This window comes from Myotis yumanensis, unplaced genomic scaffold (genome assembly GCF_028538775.1).
Source record: "Myotis yumanensis isolate MYYU_CA2020_CCGP unplaced genomic scaffold, mMyoYum1.0.hap1 SCAF_21, whole genome shotgun sequence".
Classification (NCBI taxonomy): Eukaryota; Metazoa; Chordata; class Mammalia; order Chiroptera; family Vespertilionidae; genus Myotis; species Myotis yumanensis.
The window spans coordinates 17,153,709-17,175,287 of NW_027223772.1; the positions used below are offsets into that span (position 1 = coordinate 17,153,709).

At 45.2% G+C, this 21,579-nt stretch overlaps 1 protein-coding gene across 4 annotated transcripts in view; it reads right to left on the reverse strand.

Annotated features, from left to right (window-relative positions):
• TUBGCP5 (tubulin gamma complex component 5) overlaps positions 1 to 19,358 on the reverse strand; it is a 124,577-nt gene extending 105,219 nt beyond the window's left edge. For all 4 annotated transcript variants that reach the window (XM_070400803.1, XM_070400802.1, XM_070400804.1 and 1 more), the window contains exons 1-3: positions 19,187 to 19,358; positions 16,100 to 16,153; positions 15,885 to 15,993 (exon numbers count right to left, since the gene is read on the reverse strand). In XM_070400803.1, coding sequence (XP_070256904.1) covers positions 15,885 to 15,993; positions 16,100 to 16,153; positions 19,187 to 19,332 — 309 coding nt within the window. In that variant the 5' untranslated portion in view covers positions 19,333 to 19,358. The remainder of the gene's footprint in view (positions 1 to 15,884; positions 15,994 to 16,099; positions 16,154 to 19,186) is intronic.
• Positions 19,359 to 21,579: the final 2,221 nt, after the last annotated feature.

Consider the following 21,579-nt stretch of genomic DNA (forward strand, 5'->3'; position numbering starts at 1 on the left):
GCTGCAGCTCCTGTAGGCTCTCGTTGATCTGCACACGCGCCGCTTCTTCTCCACCAGGGGCTTCAGGGCCTTGCGGGCAGCTCAGGCATTCAGCCCCCCCCCCCTTCTTTGACCTGGCTCTCAGGGGCTGAGTCTGCCTGGCAAACAGTTCTAAATCACCAGGGCGGCTGCGGATTTTAACACATTTTAAATGTATTTTTACTCTTAAGATATATCTAGACCTTTTGTGATCAAACTAAGAACAGGTATTGGTCTAATTTAGCATTGGAAGGGTTAAAAAGAATAACCCAGGGCAGAGAAAGACTACATTGTTTACAGTTACTTCTTGTGACCTTGAAGTTCATTGATAAGACCTGTTAGGTCTGCAGCCAGTAACTTAACTGCCAACACACCCACCCCCTTTCTCTCAGCCCAGGCCCGATTGCTTTTCCTCACAGAGTCGGCCTGGAAATATAACGGGTACATAGGGAGGTTTCCTGCAGACAGAAAACCTGGAGACTACCTGAAATACAGTTACAGATGCTTTCAGAACCAGGATGAGGGAGGAAGGGAAAGACCAATTGAAAACAGCAAGTTAAACAAAATACAGTCACAGGCAATAAATCTCTCCGAGACCTGCAGAGCTGTAAACCCTTTGTCTACCAAACAGATAAGAAAACCATGAATAACAAGTTCTTTGAAATTTGCTACTTTGTTAATTTGTTAAGCAAACAGTTAACTTGAAAAGACTTCTCTCTTGCTTTTCTTACAAGCAATCTTGGAATCTAGCCAGCTTTTAACTCTATCCTAGAACTTCAAAATTTCAATTTAATACAGCGAATTTACAACCCAGGAGAGAGCAACTGATAGACAGAAATTTATATTAACTAAGTGGGCGGATTCCCCTTTAATAGTGAGCAAAAGACTCTGAGGAAAAAAAAAATGATTCTCGCAGCTGCTAAGAGATTTTGCAGACTATTTCGGGGTCCAGCCCAAACGTTCAGCCAGATGAATTAACAGAAATGCAAAATAAATCAAAGTAACTTTCACTTTACACAGACTAGTAATGAGCAGCCAAAATAGACGAACACTCGTATTCACACCCTCTCTGGAGCTGAGCAGATAAACAAAACAATGCCCAACTCCCCAGATGAGCGTGGGGGCACTCCTGGCACCCATGTTCCAGAACAGAATTTTCGACCAACGTTTTGGTGAGAACCTACCGGAGGAGTTAAGACTGCATCCAGTCCCCCGTCTCGGTAGCAAATTGGCTAGTCCCACACAAACAAACAGCTGTCCACTCATGCTTCCTCAATGTTTCAGCATTCATTCCAATTCCACAGTCTCTATTGTACCCCTTTAAAATTTTTTTAACATGTAATTAAGAACAGCAGGTTTACTTTGTCCCGACCTCATGATGATCGGTGACGAGAGACAAACAAGGGAGGGGGTGACCCGTTTTCACAGATCCTCACTCAGATGCCCGCCTGACCAAAGTTGTGAAGCCACACAAAGGAAAGGAGAGGGCAGGCTCCCTCCCTCCACATTCATACACTTTGACCAGACATTCATTCAGCAAAGGCATTTAGCTACCACAATACACAGTTTTTCCCAATTCAATCCGAACCTTAAACTTTTAGCTGGCAAGTCAAATATTCAGCATTTCTCAATCAGTAACATTTTTAAGAATAAATGCAAGACATAACTTTTTTTTTATCATTCGAATTCAGTAAGCTTGAAGGTCCCAAGTTCCCAGCGGTTCCGGAAAACCACACCTGAGGCTGGCAAGCAGGTTTGGCCCAGCTCTTGACTTTAAAACAACCATAATGCTTAAAGGAGTAGTTTGAGTCTGTCCCATAACGTCCGTCCAGTGAGTCCACAAAATTAGACAAAAGAACACAGACAACAGACAGACAAAGACACCTAAGAATAGCCTTCCAACCCTGCAGAAGAAAAACTGGACGACGGCCGTGTGCCAACCAGCGGGAGCGACCCGCCTCGTCCCAGAGGTTCAGAGGTTCAGAGGTTCAGAGGTTTGAGGGGAATGCACTCCCCTCGTGAGGGGTTTTCACACCCCTCCAGATGGAGGGCCAAGGTGTCCCCTGACTCCTTCTGCCCGAGATCCGCGAGTGCGTCCACTTAAATCTTATCAGGCACAGATTACAGAAGCGAGCTCGCACAGAACAGAACAGACGACACATAGACACTTACCTCGGTCAGCAGACCCTCCGGAGTGGGGTCCCTTGTGGGAATTGGGGATCCCGGACGCGCCCCCAAATGTTATGTCCAGAGTTCGGGGTCCCCAATAATCCACGACCAGGGAGCCTTTTCCGATGCAAAAGCAAAGGGTCTTTTATTCAAGCCTGGGACTTGGTCCCCCTCCTGCCTCCATTACTGGATGCAAAAGAGAGCCCCGAGTTCTAAGAGAACAAAGAATTTATAGGGCTTGGGTCAGGGGGTTGGGGCTCACTCGGACCACTGATTTGGCCGATTCTGGTTGGTTGAGTGATGGCCGGGGGGCTAATGACGCAAGGGTAGGGTGCAGCTAGGGTCTGGTTACACAAAGACAGGAGGTGGCTAGCATACTTTTGGCCTTGGGCTAGTTTCCTTGCATTCCTATTGGCTGAGATAAGGGCTGGCTGAGCAACTGATACATTCTATGGCTTTTGCTTGAAGAGGAGTTAGGAACACGGTTATCAGCCCCGTTCTGTCCTTTCAGTGCCATGGACCTGAGAGGGTTTGTTGAGTGAGTGAATAATGAGTGAGTGAATGAGTGATTGAATGAGCGAGTAAGTGAATGAGCAAGCAGCTAAGGGGCGGGAACTTCTGCCACGTTGCCATGGCAACACGGCAGAAGTTCTGGCCTCACACCCGGCTCCCTGAAGCCCACCCCGGGAAAGTTCCACCCTGTTCTCAGCAGCCTGGGTCCCCTCTCCTGGCTGCATACTGAATTACTAACATCTTGAGGACATAGCTCTGTCTTATCCTGCTTCAACTTCAGTGCCTGGCCTGGTGCCATGGACCTGAGAGGGTTTGCTGAGTGAGTGAATGAGTGAATGAATGAGCAAGCAAGTGAATGAGCAAGCAGCTACCAGCAGGGATAGTTCACACTCTTCTCTGGGCTGCCTGACGCAAACCCCTGGAAGTTCCCGCCCTGCTCCCAGCGCCCCCTCTCCCCTCTGCCGGCTGCATAGTTCACGCAGGGCAAAGGCGGCCCAGGGTGTGCGTCTTGGCAGATCGGTGCATTAGGACCTGCCAGCCTCCGATCCCCATGGGAGGGCCGTTTGTGGGCGTGGCCAGTGGCAGATCGGTGCATGAGCACCTGTCAGCCGGGGATCCCTGCGGGAGGGCCGTTTGTGGGTGGCGTGGCCAGTGGCAGAACGGCGCATTAACATCTGTCAGCCGGGGTTCCCCTGCGGGAGGGCCATTTGTGGGGTGGCCAGTGGCAGATCGGTGCATGAGCACCTGTCAGCCGGGGATCCCCTTGGTAGGGCCGTTTGTGGGGTGGCCAGTGGCAGATCAGTGCATTAGCACCTGTCAGCCGGGGTTCCCCCCCGGGAGGGCCATTTGTGGGGTGGCCAGTGGCAGATCGGTGCATGAGCACCTGTCAGCTGGGGATCCCCGCGGGAGGGCCGTTTGTGGGCGTGACCGGTGGCGGATCGGTGCATGAGCACCTGTCAGCTGGGATCTCCACAGGAGGGCCGTTTGTGCATTAGCCTTAGCGGTCCGGCCGCCAGCCCTGGGTCTGTTCCCATATGGGCTGCCTGCTGCCCGGGTTGCAAACAGCAGGCCCGGATGGCAGTGAGGCAGGCGGGATGGCGCTGTCCCGCCCTGCCTGCAGTATGCAAATTAGCCGCCATCTTTGTTGGCGGTTAACCACCATCTTGGTTGGCAGTTAATTTGCATATTGCCCTGATTAGCCAATGTGAAGCATGTCGGAGGTATGGTTAATTACCATGTTTGTCTATTATTAGATAGGATACCATTGCAACAAAAAAATAAGATACATGGGAACAAACAAGGTGGTAAAGGACCTGTACTTGGAAAACAATAGAACACTGAAAAAAGGAAATAGGGGAAGATATAAACAAGTAGAAGCAAATACTATGTTCATGGATTGGAAGAATTAGTATCATTAAAATGTCCATATTACCAAAGCAATCCTACAGATTCAATGCAATCTCTATTAAAATACCAATGGCATGTTTCACAGATCTAGAACAAGTATTCCAAAAATTTATATGAAACCAAAAAAGACCCCAAATAGTCACAGCAATTTTGAGAAAGAAGACAAAGTTGGAGGGTCACAATACTGGATATCAAACTATATTACAAATCCATTGTAATTAAAACAGTACTGGCACAAGAACTGGCATGTAGACCAATGGAACAGAAAAGAGACCCCAGAAATCAACCCAGACGAATATCAATTAGTATTTGACAATGGAGTCAAGAGAATACAATGGAGTAAAGATAGTCTTTTCAATAAATGGTGTTAGGAAAATTGGACAGACACATGCAAAAAAAAAAAATGAAACTAGATCACCAACTTACACCATACACAAGAATAAACTCAAAATGAATAAAAGACTTAAATGTGTCACAAAACCTTAAAAATCTAAGACATCTCACGTAAAGGTATTTTCATGATACATCTCCTATGTCTACAGAAACAAAGGAAAAAATAAGCAAACGGGACCACATCAAACTAAAAAGCTTCTACACAGCAAAACAAACCAGCAACAAAATTAAAAGGGAACTTAATGTATGGGAGAACAAATTTGCCAATGATACATATGACAAGGGGTTAATTTCCAAAATATACAAAGAATTCACACAACTCAACACCAGGAAGACAAAGAATCCAATTAACACATTGTATTCAGGAAACGTATTTATACATTTTACGTTGCAAAAAATTAGCAAAAATGGCCCGCGCCACCTGTTAGCGCACGATAAAAACTACCCGCAAACAATGTGTTAAAAAATGGGCAAAAGACCTGAATAGACACTTTTCCAAAGACAACATACAGATAGCCAATAGAATTATGAAAAGATGCTCAATGTCATTAATCATCAGAGAGATGTAAATTAAAACTACAATAATAGGAGGAATCCAAGATGGCGGCATAGGTAAACACCGGAGACTGCCGCCGTGGACAACCACTTTAAAAATACAACTAAAAGTCGGAGCGGACATCAACCAGAACCACGGGAAGGCTGGCTGAGGAGAGACTCTTCAACTAGAAGCAAAAACAACAGCATTCTGACGCTCAGCGGAGGCGCAGTGTGGAAAATTTAAAGGTACGGCGGTGCGGTGGTGAGGGTGCGCGCCCAAAGCGGGCTGGCGGCTGAGGGCTCGGTTGTCGTTTTCAATCAGGAGGGAGTCTCAGACTCTGGGCTACAGATCCGGGCGAGTCTCTAGGGACCCAGACTCAAAGGGGAGAAGCGGGACTGTCTGGCTACGGCCCCTCCGAGGTTTGCAGCGATTGCTGGGACAGAGAGGCAGAGCCCCTGGGGACGGACTGAAACGGCCATAGCTGCTCCCCCCACCCCCGCCCTGTTGAGCCCGCCCCGCCCAAACCCTGCACACAGCCATTTGCCGATTGCCTCAGGCAAGGGCTGGACTAGCGCCTCCCCTGAGGACTGAAGTTTTCCCACAGCTGATTTCCACCGCCAGTCGGCCTGGTGGTCAAATCCCTCTAGTGTTAACTACAACAATTAAGGCTTGGCTAGAACAAGGCTGCGCACAGAGACCACAAGGGGGTGCACCAAGAAAGCATAAAAGATGCGGAGACAAAAAAACATGACAGAAATGGAGGATATGGAGCTAAGAATCGCAATTTTGAGGGCTTGCCATAAATTTGTGCAGAGCCTCACGAAAACTAATGAGACCCTCGATGCTACGATAAAGAAATTAGAAAGTAAGCATACACGGACTGAAATAAAGAATATTATACCCAATAGCAGACCAGAGGAGCACAAGAATCAAACTAAAGATTCGACAAAAAATACCCAATTGGAAAAGCAAAATGAAAAAAGAATCCGAAAGTGTGAAGATAGTGTAAGGAGCCTCTGGGACAGCTTTAAGCGGACTAATATCAGAGTCATTGGAGTGCCAGAAGATGAGAGACAGCAAGATACTGAAAACCTATTTGAAGAAATAATGGCAGAAAACTTCCCCTACCTGGAGAAAGAAATGGACTTACAGGTCCAAGAAGCGCAGAGAACCCCAAACAAAAGGAATCCAAAGAGGACCACACCAAGACACATCATCATTAAAATGCCAAGAGCAGAAGACAAAGAGAGAATCTTAAAAGCAGCAAGAGAAAGAGGCTCAATTACCTACAAGGGAATACCCATACGACTGTCAGCTGATTTCTCAACAGAAACTTTGCAGGCCAGAAGGGAATGGCAAGAAATATTCAAAGTGATGAATACCAAGAACCTACAACCAAGATTACTTTATCCAGCAAAGCTATTATTCAGAATTGAAGGTCAGATAAAGAGCTTCACAGATAAGGAAAAACTAAAGGAGTTCATCACCGCCAAACCAGTATTATATGAAATGCTGAAAGGTATCCTTTAAGAAGAGGAAGAAGAAAAAGGTAAAGATACAAATTGTGAACAACAAATATGCATCTATCAACAAATGAATCTAAGAATCAAGTGAATAAATAACCTGATGTACAGAATGAACTGGTGACTGTAATGAATCAGGGACATAGAAAGGGAATGGACTGACTATTCTTGGGGGAAAAGGGGTGTGGGAGATGCGGGAAGTGACTGGACAAAAATCATGCACCTATGGATGAACTCAGTGGGTGGGGAGTGAGGGTGGAGGGTGGGGTGGGAGCTGGAAGGAGGGGAGTTATGGGGGGAAAAAAGAGGAACAAATGTAATAATCTGAACAATAAAGATTTAAAAAAAACAAAAAACAAAAAAAAAACAAAAAAACTACAATAATATATCACCTCACACCTGCCAGAATGGCTATCATCAATAAATTAACAAGCCACAAGTGTTGGTGAGGATGTGGAGAAAAGGGAGCCTTAGTATACTGCTGATGGGAATGCAGACTGGTGCAGCTACTATGGAAAAAAGTATGAAGTTTACTCAAAAAATTAAAAATGGAACTGCCTGTTGACATAGCAATCCCATCCCACTTCTGTTGGGGTCCAGCCCCAGCAGGTCCAGGGGTCCCCAAAGGTGTGGACGGAGTTGGCGAAGAAGGAATGACACGGGGTCAGCGTTCAGTTGATCAGCATAGTGAGGTTCTCCCTTCAGGATCTCCAGCCAAGTTCTGTCTAGGTTCTCTTGCCAAGTTCTGTAGCCAGGTTCTGTTCAGGTTCTTTTGCCATGTTCTGTCTAGGTTCTCCAGCGAAGTTCTGTAGCCAGGTTCTGTCCAGGATCTTTTGCCATGTTCTCTCCCTAGGTTCTGTCTCTAGGTTCTTCAGCCAGGTTCTCTCGCTAGCTTCTGTTTCTAGGTTCTGTGTGTGATCTCCGGCCAAGTCCTGTCTCTAGGTTCTGAGTCTAGGTTCTGTTTCCTGTTGTCTTGTTACATCTTTATTTAAAGCAGTTGATTCTAATCCTATCAATCTCTATTCCAAAGGTTAGGGCGTTTCTTATCTCCATTCCAGGGAGTAAAGATTATGTAGCTTAAGTGTGATTGTTTGTAGTTAAAGTGATTAACTACCCGCCTGGCACTTAGTTAAGGGGTTTTATCCCCTCCCTAACTTCAGGGAAAAATCCCTACCTGTGGAAACAACCTTTCTCAGAGAGGTGACCTTGGTTAAAACACATAGCGCCAAGAAGGGGAGCAAACATATTAAGAACAGTATGCCATATATGCCAGGTCCCTTGAAACAGCAAGGATGGACCGGCTCCCGGCACACTTCTATGAATATATCCTAGGAATCCCAAAACACCAATCAGAAAGAATATGTTCAAGACAAATGCAACCTTATAGCAGCATTAATTACAATAGCTAAGATCTAGAAACAGCCCAGGTGCCCATCTATATCTCTATATATAAAAGGCTAATATGCAAAGTGTCCCCTCGGGAGTTCAGCTGAGAGACCGGGAGTTTGATCGCTTGCTATGACGTTCGCTGACCACCAGGGGGTGGTGCAGAATGAAGGAAGACCCCTGCCGGCAGCCGGCAGCTGGGGAAGGAAGGCCCTGGCTGGCAGCCAGAAAGCCCTGATCGGCCCTGATCGCCGGCCAGACCTACGGATGCTACCCATGCATGAATTTCATGCACCAGGCCTCTAGTCAGTAGATAAGTGGGTAAGAAAGCTGTGGTACATTTACACAATGGAATACTATGCAAATGTACAAACGGAGCTCTTACCCTTAATGACATAATGGATGGACCTGGAGAATATTATGCTAAGTGAAATAAGCCAGTTAGAAAAAGACAAATACCATACAATCTCACTAATATATGGAATTTAATGAACAAAGTAAACTGATGAATAATATATATCCAGTGGCATGGAAACATGGAACAGAATGACTCAGAGGAGTGGGAGGTAGAAGGGAAGAGATTAACCAAAGAACATATTAGTATATGCAAATATGCATAGCCCATGGACATAGACAATAGTGTGGGAAAGGCATGGGGTGTGTTAGGGACTGTGTGGAGGATGCTAAAGAGGGGAATGGGGGACATCTGTAACATTATCCACAATAAATATTTTTTAAAAAATATATTTTATTGATTTTTTACAGAGAGGAAGGGAGAAAGAGAGTTAGAAACATCGATGAGAGAGAAACATCAATCAGCTGCCTCCTGCACACCTCCTACTGGGGATGTGCCCACAACCAAGGTACATGCCCTTGACCGGAATCAAACCTGGGACCTTTCAGTCCACAGGCCGACACTCTATCCACTGAGCCAAACCGGTTTCGGCCACAATAAATATTAAAAGACATTTTTACTGAGAAGATAAAATAGAAACTGGAGGTATATATTTGCCAACCATTATTCTAATGAAGAACTTGTATGAAGAATATATAAGTAACTGATGACTCAATAAGAAAAATACCATTCCAAATAATGGAGTTGTTCAAAGATGTAAATGATGCTGGGATTTTTAAAATGTACTTCAATGCATAATTTTCTGGAAAGGACACCAGAATTATCCTATCTAATAAGAGAAACATGGTAATTAGCTGTACAGCCGATACCCTTCCCATTGGCTAATCAGGGCGATATGCAAATTAACTGCCAGCCAAGATGGCGGCTGGGAGCCATGCACTGAAGCAAACAGGGAGGCTTGCTTGCTCCAGTGACTGCGGACTCCAACGTTCCCTGCCTGACTTGCCGGCCTCTCAGCTGCAACTCTAAGCAACTATGTTGCAAATATAGAAGCTCAACAAAACCCCAGAAACCTGCGTTAATCAGCCGGGCTTTAGCCAGCTGGACCGCAACATTGTATCAAATACAGATGGTAAACAAAGGCCAGAGCCGAGGCCTCAGAGCTAAAGCTGGCCCAGAATAAAAAAAGAAAAAGAAAAAAAGGAGCGGTTGGGAGCTTCAGTCACCCGCCAGCCTGAAAACGGCCCTCAGCCCCTCAGTCACACTGGCCAGGCACCACAGTGGGGACCCCCACCCTAATCCAGGACACCCTTCAGGGCAAACCAGCCAGCCCCCACCCGTGCACCAGGCCTCTATTCTATATAGTAAAAGGGTAATATGCCTCCCGGCACTGGGATCAGCGTGACAGGGGGCAGCGCCCAAACCCCCTGATCGCCCTGCGGCTCTGTGTGTGATAGGGGGCGAGGCCACAACCTCCCTATCCACTCTGCTCTGTTCGTGACAGGGGAAGGAACCCCAATCCCCTGATCAGCCCTGCTCTGTGCCTGATAGGGGGGAGCTCCCCAACCCGCTGATCGCCCTGCGGCTCTGTGTGTTACAGGGTGCGGCGCCCCAACCCCCTGATTGGCCCTGCTCTGTGTGTGACAGGGTGCAGGACCCCAAACCCACCCCCCCCCCACGGGCCCTGCTCTGTGTGTGACGGGGTAGAGCCATAACCTCCCCATCGGCCCTGCCGAGTGTGACAGTGGTGGCGCCCCAACCCCTTGATCCGCCCTGCTCTGTGTGTGACAGGGGGCGGTACCCCCAACTCCCCTATCAGCCCTACTCTGTGAGTGACAGGGGGGAGCTCCTCAACCCCCTGATCGGCCCTGCTCTGTGTGTGACAGGGTACGGAGCCCCAACCCCCCTGATGGGCCCTGCTCTGTGCATGACAGGGGGCAATGCCCCAAACCCCTGATGGGCCCTGCTCTGTGCATGATAGGGGGCGACGCCGCAACTTCCCTATCGACCCTGCCTTGAGTGTGACAGGGGGCGGTGCCCCAACCCCCCAATTGGCCCTACCCTGAGCGTGACTAGGGGTGGCATTGCAACCTCCAGATCTGCCCTGCTCTGTGCATGACAGGGGGCAGCGCCCCAACTCCCCAATCGGCCCTGCTCTGAGCCCGACCAGGGGCTGCACCTAGGGATTGGGACTGCCCTCTGCCACCCGGGAGCAGGCCTAAGCCAGCAGGTCATTATCTCCTGAGGGGTCCTAGACTGGGAGAGGGCACAGGACGGGCTGAGGGCCCCCCCCCGAGTGCACAAATTTTTGTGCACCGAGCCTCTAGTCTAATCTAATAAAAGACAAACATGCAAATTGACCGTACCTTTGCTACACTTTAAGCCACGCCTACCAGCCAATCAGAGCGACTATATGCAAATTAACCCAACCAAGATGGCGGCTGGCAGCCATGGAGCTGAAGCGAGCAGGAGGCTTGGTTGCTCCAGTGATGGAGGAAGCCAAGCTTCCTGGCCGGCTCTGAGCTCCACTGAAGGCAACAAAGTTTCAATTATAGAAGGTAAATAAATCCCAGAATAAAAAAGAAAAAGAAAAAAAGGAGAGGCTGGGAGCTTCCGTCGCTGGGGGGCTTGGCCAGCCTGTAAACGGCCCTCAGCCCCTCACCCAGGCTGGCCAGGCACCCCAGTGGGGACCCCGACCCTGAAGGGGGTGTGACCAACCTGCAAACACCCATCAGCCCCTCACCCAGGCCGGCGAGGCACCCCAGCGGGACCCCCACCCTGATCCGGGACACCCTTCAGGGCAAACCAGCCAGCCCCCACCCATGCACCAGGCCTCTATCCTATATAATAAAAGGGTAATATGCAAATTGACCCTAACAGCAGAAAGACTGGGAATGACTGGTCACTATGACACACACTGACCACTAGGGGGCAGATGCTCAATGCATGAGCTGCTCCCTAGTGGTCAGTGTGCTCCCACAGGGGGAGCTCTGCTCAGCCACAAGCCAGGCTGACAGCTGCCAGTACAGCGGTGGTGGTGAGAGCCTCTCCCACCTCCTCAGCAGCGCTAAGGATGTCCGACTGCAGCTTAGGCCTGCTCCCCGCTGGCAAGTGGACATCTTCCGAGGGCTCCCAGGCTGCCAGAGTGATGTCTGACTGCCAGCTTAGGCCCAATTCCCCAGGGAGCGGGCCTAAGCCAGCAGGGGGTCATCCCCCAAGGGGTCCCAGACTGTGAGAGGGCACAGGCCAGGCTAAGGGACACCCCCCCCGCCGAGTGTACAAATTTTTGTGCACCGGGCCTCTAGTCCTATATAAGAAAAAGCTAATATGCTAATTAGACCGAACAGCAGAACGACCATCCAGACGACCATCTGGACAACCATCTGGACAGGCCAGGTTGCGAGGGCCGACCCCTTGCACAAATTTCGTGCATCAGGCCTCTAGTCAGATTATATAGGAAGACTCTAGAATTCTGTGCCAAAAAACTTCACTTGAGCCTAAGGTGCTAACTAATAGGACATGTTTCTTATAGATAAAAATATAAATTTGAGACACTGCAAGAAGAATCCTTTGGCAACTTAACCAGAAGTATCACCTTCCATGTGGCCTGTAGGAAAAGCCTAGAATGCAGGTGTATTCTCATCTGTACTGAGTGAAGTCCTAAGCTGGATTGTACAGCGTATTGCTAGAAATAATGAAATTCTTAAATTGGACTGAATCATTCTCAGAAGTGGAAATATCACTGATCTGGAAGGTTTTCTGTGTGTTTGGTTTTTTAATGCAGAACTTCTTTGATTAAACACAGGAATGTATAGGTTGGTCAGTCTTCACATTTTCGATCATGTATATACTTTGTGATTTCAACTTAAGATCTTAATGATCCGCGTGTTTCTTTTCTTTTCTTTTTTCTTTTGTGAGCTCATTTTAATGTAGAGTCATTGAACTTTCTAGAACGCCCCTCACAACTTCTCCCAAATCTTGGAAATATCATGAGAGGTGTGTGTGCGCATGTGTGTTGGTGTCCACACGGGTGCAGAGAACATGGGTGCCCCCTTCAGGTTGCTCTCTCGTTTTATTTCCTCTTCAGAGCAGTCCTATGGTGGACAGGATGGGTGATGTTACCATTTTGTACTGAAAATACCTAAGCCTAAAAGAGCTATATAATTTATATTTTTAGAATAAAGAAATTTTAGAATATTCAGTTATTTTGAATCACAATGATAAATCTCTGTGATGTGTATATAGTGTGGGTGGGGGTCAGCTAAATTTTCTTAGACTGACAGGCTCAGAAAATCTGACTGTAAATTTTAATTTAGCTGTAGACTGGCCAAAAGAAGAAATAACATTACGATAAAGGAAAGTCATGAACAGAGAAAACAGGAAACAATGAAGAGTTTTTAAATTCAAGGTCTAGCAGGTAAGGATATGATGACTAGCTTTTCATTCGTGTATTAAAAATGTCTAGGCTGTCTAAAAAAATATTTTTTGAGTATGTAGGCTTCTCATTTTGCTGTTGCCCAGATTGGTATTTAAGTATATGAATTAAAAACATAGTCTGTACTTAAAAATACAAAAAAAAGAAATCCCTAGATGAAAGACTTGAATGGATATCATAAAAGACATATCAGTGGCTAAAAAACACATGAAAGAAACACCCAACATCATCAGTCATTAGGGAAATACAAATCAAAACCACAATGAGATACTCTCTAGGATGTCTATAATAACAAAGACGTAACAATAAGAAGTGTTGGCAAAAATGTGGAGAAATTAGAATCCTTATACATTGCTAGTGGGAATATAAAATGATACAGCCACTTTGGGAAATAAGTTGGCTATGTTTTAAAGGTTAAACATAAGCTGACCATATAAGTCAGTAATTCTACTTCTAGAAACCTATCCAAGAAGAGTGAAAACTTATGTCCACACAAGTTTGCTTGGATGAGCAAGTTCATTTGTCACACTAACCAAAACCTGGCAACTATCCAAATATCATCCACAGGTGAATAAGAAAAATGTGGCATATTCATAAAATGCCACACTATTCAGCTTTTCAAAGGAATAGAATATGGATGAACCTCAAAAACATCATGGACAAAGCAGACACAAAAACTGCATATTATATGATCTCTTTTATGAAATGTCCAGAAAGGCAAATTCATAAACACAGCAAGCACATCAGTAGTTGTCTGGTGTTTCCATGGAAGCACGCACTGACTTCACATGGGCGTGAGGGAAACTTTTGGGTAATAGAAAACGTTCTAAAACTGGACTGCTGCTATGAAAGGACATATTTATTGAGAATTGGTAACCTGTATATTCACAGTGGGTGGATTTATGGCAGGTACTGTAAGTTATTGCTATACTACCACAGACGTGTCAAAGGTGCCAGAGTAAGGGAGAAGGGGAATCAATTCTGCCTGTGTAACTGGGGCAGAGAGGGACAGTGAGGCAGAAAGGATCACACAGATTTATTTCTTCAGCAAATATTTATTGTCTACTTTGTTCTAGGTGCCTAAAATTAATACTAAAGCATGGGGTGGTTCACCAGGAGAGGAGGGAAGGGCACTGACGCGCAGCACCCAGGATGTGCCACCGCAGGGCTAGGGATGTGGTCCCAGTGTTCAGGGAGCCCTACTGCTGGGGGTACACAGAAGGATGACCGGGGATGGCCATGAAAAGGTCAAGGTGAAAAATCACAAGTGACATTCACTGTTTCATTTAATTATTTGTAAAACATAGTATTTTCATTGGTATAGATGAAACTGAGGTTATATAAAGCATTTGCCTTCCCAAAATGAGTCCTGTAACAGTATCTACTGATTGTGGTGGTTATGGGAGTCACAGTGCCTGGCATGTACTAAGTGCTGTAAAAACATTTGCCATTATTTTTATTATTACTATGATGGTGTCATAGGGTCTGTTTATTAAATTTTACAGACTACCCAGAAAGCTATCCACAATGAATCAAGAGATATAAAAAAGATTTGCCTTCTTCTTTTGCTCACCCTCACGGCATGGACTCAGAGACTGCAGCTCTCTCTTTTCCAGAAATACCTTTATAGCCCTTCCTTAAACTGTCTAAAGCTCTCTTCCTTAGGACACCAATTTCACAGTGCAGACAAAGGGGGGACTGCCCTAGCTGGTTTGGCTCAGTACATAGAGCGTCAGCCTGGGGACTGTAGGGTCCCAGGTTTGATTCCAGTCAAGGGCACATGTCTGGGTTGCGGGCTCAATCCCCAGTAGGGGGCATGCAGGAGGCAGCCGATCCATGATCTCTCTCATCATTGATGTTTCTATATCTTTCCCTTCCTCTTTGAAGTCAATAAAAATATATTAAAAACAATAATAACAGAGGTTTCCATGAAGATTAAACAAGTTAACTCAGGAGGCATAGACTGCCCAAACTGTGAACACCTCAAAGGTCTGCAGGACTGGCTTTCGACTGGCTCCTGATAGAGAACCTGAGCCCTTGGACTATCCTGCGGAGAAGAGGGATTTGTATGCTAGAGGCTCTGGGCCATGCACCAGACCATGTACGCCAGCAATGTGAGTTATGGCGCATGCCTGTTTTCCTATGCCAGAGGTCTCGGTTTGACCGCTGTGGGGCTGGAGATTGAGTTGCTAAGGTCAGCCTCATGGGCACTGCACATCCGTGCAATAAGACACCCCAATATAAACCCTGGACACCAAGGCTCAGGTGAGCTTCCCTGTTTTGCAACACTTTGCATGTGTGGTCACACACTGTCACTGGGTGAATTAAGGGCATTCCCATGCAACTCAACTGGAAAGGAATATGTTAAAGTTTGTGGCTGGTTTCTCCTGGGCCTCACCTTAGGCATCTTTCCCTTTGCTCATCGTTGACTGTATCCTCACCGTAACCATGAGGAGAGCAGCTTTTTAAAGTTTTGTGAATATCTCTAGGGCATCATCAAGCCTGAAGGTGATCTTGAGGACCCATGAGGGAAAGTGCTCACAACAGCATCTGGCATCTAATGAGCATTCTACAGGGAGCTCCTATTGCCAAGTGCAGAGAGCCATTTAAAAGACCTGAGATAGCTAGACAGTGCTATTATTTGTGTCAATCTCTTATCTCAATTTTCTTTTCAGTTTCTAAAAAATATATTTTTTATTGATTTCAGAGAGGAAGGGAGATGGAGAGATAGAAACATCAATGATGACAGAGAATCATTGACTGGCTGCCTCCTGCACATCCCCTATGAGAGGAGGAGGGGGGATCAAGCCTGCAACCCAGGCATGTGCCCCTGGCTGGAATCGAACCTGGGACCCATTAGTCCTCAGGCTGATGCTCTATCCACTGAGCCAAACTGGCCAGGGCTCTTATCTCAATTTTCACAGCAGGTTGGGGCTGAGATGATAAACAAGTGCATGCTTGTTCTTTCACCTTGAGCCTGAAGCACACTGGGCTTCATGGCAATGCTTGTGTCAGTTCCTAGCGTGTTCTGCTCTGGCCAGTGAACAAGACTAAGAGAATGAAGGTCTATTTAACAGCCACTAGCTGACAGTAATCAGATTGGAAATGGTAAAATACACAACAGAGATCTCACAATATAATGCCCACCTTTATTTCCTTTATGTTCGGAAGTGATGCATTTAGAAATTCCTCAGTTAATCTCTTCCAACTGGCAGCTTTACCAAGATCAGAATGAATGATGAATTTTTCATAAATTCTAAAACATATTTTAACTGATAGTTAGAAAGTTAAATTAATAAAATCTATAAAAATACATATATTTTGAATATGTACATATATACATACATATAAAACTGACTTACCCTTCTATTGTCTTTTCTACTTTGTGACTGTCGACATCCAAGAAACGATGAAATCTAGAAGACAAAATGCAATTCTTACATCAATCTTGTCATCTAGCTAAGCAGACCGGTATCACTGCCCTCCATGTCTCCGAACACCCTACACTCAGCTGTACTCAGCAGTGCACCTCTCTCGCTTTTTCACCTCCGCCATCCAGGCAAACAGCCACACATCTCAGAGAGTGCTCAAGTAGCCTTTCAGAATGCAGGCCATCCCAAGCCACCCCCACCCTGTCCTCTGGATCCTCTGTCTTCCCATATTTAAACCCAGCATAGCACATCCTATACTGTTCCGAATTTTTTAATGCTATAATGAAGCCCAGGGAAGAGTCGGGATCCTCTCTCTTAAATCATGAAATGAAATACAAAGGAAACCAAGTATACTGAAATACAGTTGTGAAGTATTTTTAAAAGTTTGTGATAAGTAAGAAACATTCCTTTTTAAAGCATTAAGTAAGATCTAGCAGTGGGTCCATAACTACCATTAAAGTGAGACATAAATAATATTAGAAATATCTGCAACTATAATAGGATGTGAAATGTGATTTCTAATAGTGACACACTCATAGGTAAGCTAATATTGTTTGTTGCTTTCATTCATAATTGAAAGAAATGCTACTTTTTAGTTAAAGGTTAGTGTGAACTTTTTCTTGTCCAAATTTAGAACCTGAATTCTATCCTCAGGCCCTCATGTTAAGAACCCCTATCCTCATCATATATAATTAACTTTCATTTCTTTCTTCCTTAAGGACAGGCACTACATTTCACCTCTCTCTGAAGTTCTAGGGCCTACAACATGGCCACAATTTTTAAAAAGCAATGAACAATTTTTAAAAATTGTTCATTTTTCTGATGGATTAAAGCATCATAAAATTACTAGAGGCCCAGTGCACAGATTCATGCACAGTGAAAGGAAATAAATTAGAAGGTGACTGGAGGGGTGAGAAGGGTTGAACACGCCCTGGAGCCAACCTCCGTGGTCCCTTCCCAGCTGGCCACACCCGGGGCCATGGCTCAAAGGGCATCTGCAGAGAGAGCAGGGTCCCTTGGCCTGGCCTGTGGGGATCGGGCCAAAACTGGCAGTCAGACATCCCCCGAGGGGTCCTGGAGTGTAAGCTAGCACTCTGCAAAGTTGCTGTCACTTGGCAGCTCCTGCGTTGAGCATCTGCTCCCTGGTGGTCAGTGTGCATCATACCTGCCAGCTAGTTGGCCGGTCGCTTAGCCTTTTATATATATAGACAGTATAGCTCATTGGCTCTTGTTTTCCATTTTTTTAGTATCAAAGCCAACAATCTGAACTTTGAAGTAAATTGCACGACTAAATAAAATGAATTCTATCCCCTAAATGGCTGACTGGAACACTAATTCACCTATTAAAATTTAGTTGCTTACTGTATAAAAGGAGGTAGTAACTTTTAGTTCTTTCCCAACTCTAAAATGATGTCGTCCATCTACTTACTGCCATTTAGAAAGATTAATAGAAAAATTATTTAAATACACATTTTAGTTTTTGTCCTTGCAGTGTTATTTACAGTAGCAAAGATATAGAAGCAACCCAAGTGCCCATGGATAGATGATTAGAGAAAAATGTAGTATATATATACAATGGAATATTACTCAGCAGTAAAAAAGAATGAAATCTTGCCCTGTCCAGGTAGCTAGGTAGTTAGAGTAAGGTTGTGAGTTCAATCTCTGATCACATATAAGAAGCAACCAGTAAATGCATAAACAAGTGGGTCAACAAATTAATGTTTCTCTCTCTCTCTTAAAAAGAAATCAATAAAATAAAATAATAAAATCTTACCACTTATAACAATAGCGATGGACCTAGAATGTATTATGCAAAGTGAAAAAGTCAGGCAGAGAAAGACAAATACCATATGATTTCACTTATATTCGGAATCTAAAGAGCAAAATGAACAAATAAAATAGAAACAAACTCAGAGAACAAACTGATGTTTGCCAGAGGGGGATTGGGTGAAAAAGGTGAAAGGGATTAAGCACAAATTGGCAGCTATGAAATAGTCACAGGGATGTAAAGTACAGCATAGGAATGCTATATAATAAAAGGTTAATACGCAAATCAACCGAATGACCGGTTGCTATTACGTGCACTGTCCACCAGGGGGCAGATGCTCAATGCAGGAGCCGGGCTCATGGCTCCAGGCTTAGTGGCAGTGGCGGGAGCCTCTCTGCCTCCCCGCATCTCCTGAGGCCCCAGACTGCGAGAGGGCGCAGGTCTGCGGACCCGGGAGTCGGCCTCTAGTCTAGTCAATAACATTGTAATAACTATGCATGGTGCCAGGTGGGCACTAAACTGACGGGGAGATCGCTTTGGAAATTTTACAAATACCTAACCACTTCTAGTAAGCTGTACACTTGAAACTAACAATATTGAATGTCACCTGTAATTGAAAAATAAAAATAAGTGGGGGGAGGAAGAAGAGGGAATAAATGGTGACGGAAGGAGACTTGACTTGAGGTGGTGTATTACAGAATTGTACACCTGAAACCTACATTATTTTATTAACTAATGTCACCCCAATAAGCTCAATAAAAATAAAAAAAAGAAAAGCAAAAAATAATTCATTCAATCTGTAGGAAAAACATTCTGTTAAGTGACATTTAAGAACTGAGTTTACTATTTTAGAAACTTGGCGGGCTTTTACCTCGTTGTCTATTCTCATTGTAAACTAAGTAGGAACTTCATGTATGATCATTAAGGTTGAAACTCAAGATCCCTGATTTTGAAAAACTGTTCTGTATTCAAGATTTCTATTGAAATTAAACTGGTATAATATTAATACCGACTAACATTCTTTTAGTAATAAAATTCCATTACAGCTAATAATCCCAACAGTACTGTCTAATGTACATCTTCCATAAAGGAAAATAGGAGCGCTGATGAGGTGTGTAAACTGGGCGCATCTGAACCGGTATCGGAAGCCCGTGAGGCGGCGCCGCTCCTGAGCGCGGGAACCGTTCCGGATGCTGGGATGAGACACGGACAAAACCGCCCGCCCTCCCTCCCCGGCCCGCGCCCCACACCTGAAGTTGGACCAGGCGAAGTGCAGGCAGAGCTGGAAGTTGGGGTCCACGTCGTCCCGGAGGCCCGCCACGTGGCGCACGAGCTCCCGCACGTCGCGCTCCAGCTGCGGGTTGAGCCGGCACCAGGACGGCTCTGGTCGCGCCATGTTTTTCGGCTCCCCGGCGCCAAGTACCCTCGGGGGTGGCACTCGTTCTCGCGAGAGTTCTCTCCGCCACCGCATTCCGCGTTAGAGGATGCTCTCGCGAGAGTTCGCGCCCCACGGTGTGTGGTGTGGGAAAGGCTGAGGTTGCTCTCGCGATAGGCGGGCGGGTCCTGGCTGGCGGCCGCAGGGTGTGTGTTCCGGTCTCCCCGCGTCCAGTTAGGAGCGTCCTCGGAGAGGTCGCCGCTTTTGTCCATCAGATTAAGCCAGTCCCTGGGTGACCGTGGTTGGTTTCACTGCTGCTGCTTTGAGAGCCGCTGGTTAGTTGTCATTCAGTGTCCTCCACCTGCCTCTTCAGGCGCCTTGGAGTGCAGCTATGGGATAGTCACCGGGATGTAAAGTACAGCATGGGATCCTATATAATAATCCTACATAATAAAAGGCCAGTTTGCGAGGTGCCCTCTCCCAGCGTCTTCCCCTGGAGGGGACGTCCCCTCCGCGGGATCGCGGCACCGCAGCCAGCGTGGCGGCGCCGAGCGCTGCGCCTCCTGGTGGCCGGAGAAGGTCTTATTCACCCTGAGCCAAAGCTGTCGTCTTTGCTCTTCGTAATTAAAACTGTACCTTTAAATTTTGTTAATTATTGCGCAAAACCGTTCTGAAACCTATTACATAGACCTTTATGTTTTCTTTTATGGAACTAGGTTTTCGTGTGGTTTATTACACTGCATTCCTGTAGTTATGTGACAAGATAAAAATCCCGAGACAATTAAACCAAACATGTCAAACTCAAAGGCTAACTGGCCAAATAAGGTTTAAGTTTATGTGGGCTGCAAAAAAACAAAAGCTTCATTTTTTCATAGAAACATAGGTTTAATTCGAAAAGTATGCTGTACAAACGAAAAGAACAAGAGCAATGATCAAATTGTTTTCTTCCTGACACTTGGTATCTCTTCTCTGCTACTATCTTTCCTACTTCGGGGAAATCTTGTTCGCAGTGATTACTTTCAAAACTGACCCCAGGTGAGCGTCAGTAATTCTGGATCTGACAGGAGACGTATTTCTTTTCATAATTGTAATAACTGCTCACACCGAAAAGTAGTTCCAAACATGGAAATAATTTCATATGCGAATTTTCGAGTATTTTCACACCTGGCAGGTAAATATTTGTAAAATTCAGGCATACCAACTTTACTGAATTTTGCCTTCAAATCTGAATCTCACTGGATTTCAATTACCTCCATTTGCATTTGATTAGGTACTGATTCTATATTGAAAAAATCGAAGAAAACTTGTCTTCCAAACATTTAAAATTTGCAAACCTTGTTTCAAATTCAGTTCTAAGACAAAATTTTTTTCTGTGTATTTTTGATATGATGTGGTTTCACCTAAACTTAATTTGTTCAGGTTGCAGGTCAGAAAATGTGTTAAATCTTCCTTTTTCAACTGCTTTCCCCAAAGAACTAGCTTACATCTGAGCGCTTTGACTTGGTCACACATATTTGTAATAATCTGATCTTTTCCTTGCAGTTTTAAGTTTAATTTGTGTGTTTTATATCATCCATGAAGGATAAATCTTGCGACCATATCGTGTCAAAAAACAGGCTTGTGTCTTGATTTTTAGTTATTAAGGACTGACATATTTCTTCTTTCAAGTCCCAGAATTGTGTAAGAACCTTGGAGCAGGATAGCCACCCTACCTCAGCATAGTAGGACAAGCCAAATATTCACTAATTCACTTAAGAAAGCAGAGAACTGTCACTGATTTAAACTTCGAGATCTTATGAAATTGATAATTTTTTGATAGGTGTCATCACATTTTCCATGTTTATTATCTTCACCCATAATAAATCTTTTATTATTTTATTTTTTAAAATTGTTTTATTGCTTAAAGTATTACAAAGAGTATTATATATGTCTCCTTTTTTTCTCTCCCCTTGACCTTCCCCTAGACTCCCATAACCCTAGTGTCTTGTGTCCATTGGTTATGCTTATATGCATGCATACAAGTCCTTTGATTGATCTCTTACCACCCCCCCCTCCCCGCCTCTCGCCCCCCAACCCTCCCCGGCCTTCCCACTTTAGTTTGACAGTCTGTTCGATATTGCTCTGCCTCTGTATCTATTTTTGTTCATCAGTTTATAATGGTCTTAATTATTCATAAATGAGTGAGATCATATTTTTCTTTCATTGACTGGCTTATTTCACTTGGCATAGTGCTCTCCAGTTCCATCCATGCTGTTGCAAATGGTAAGA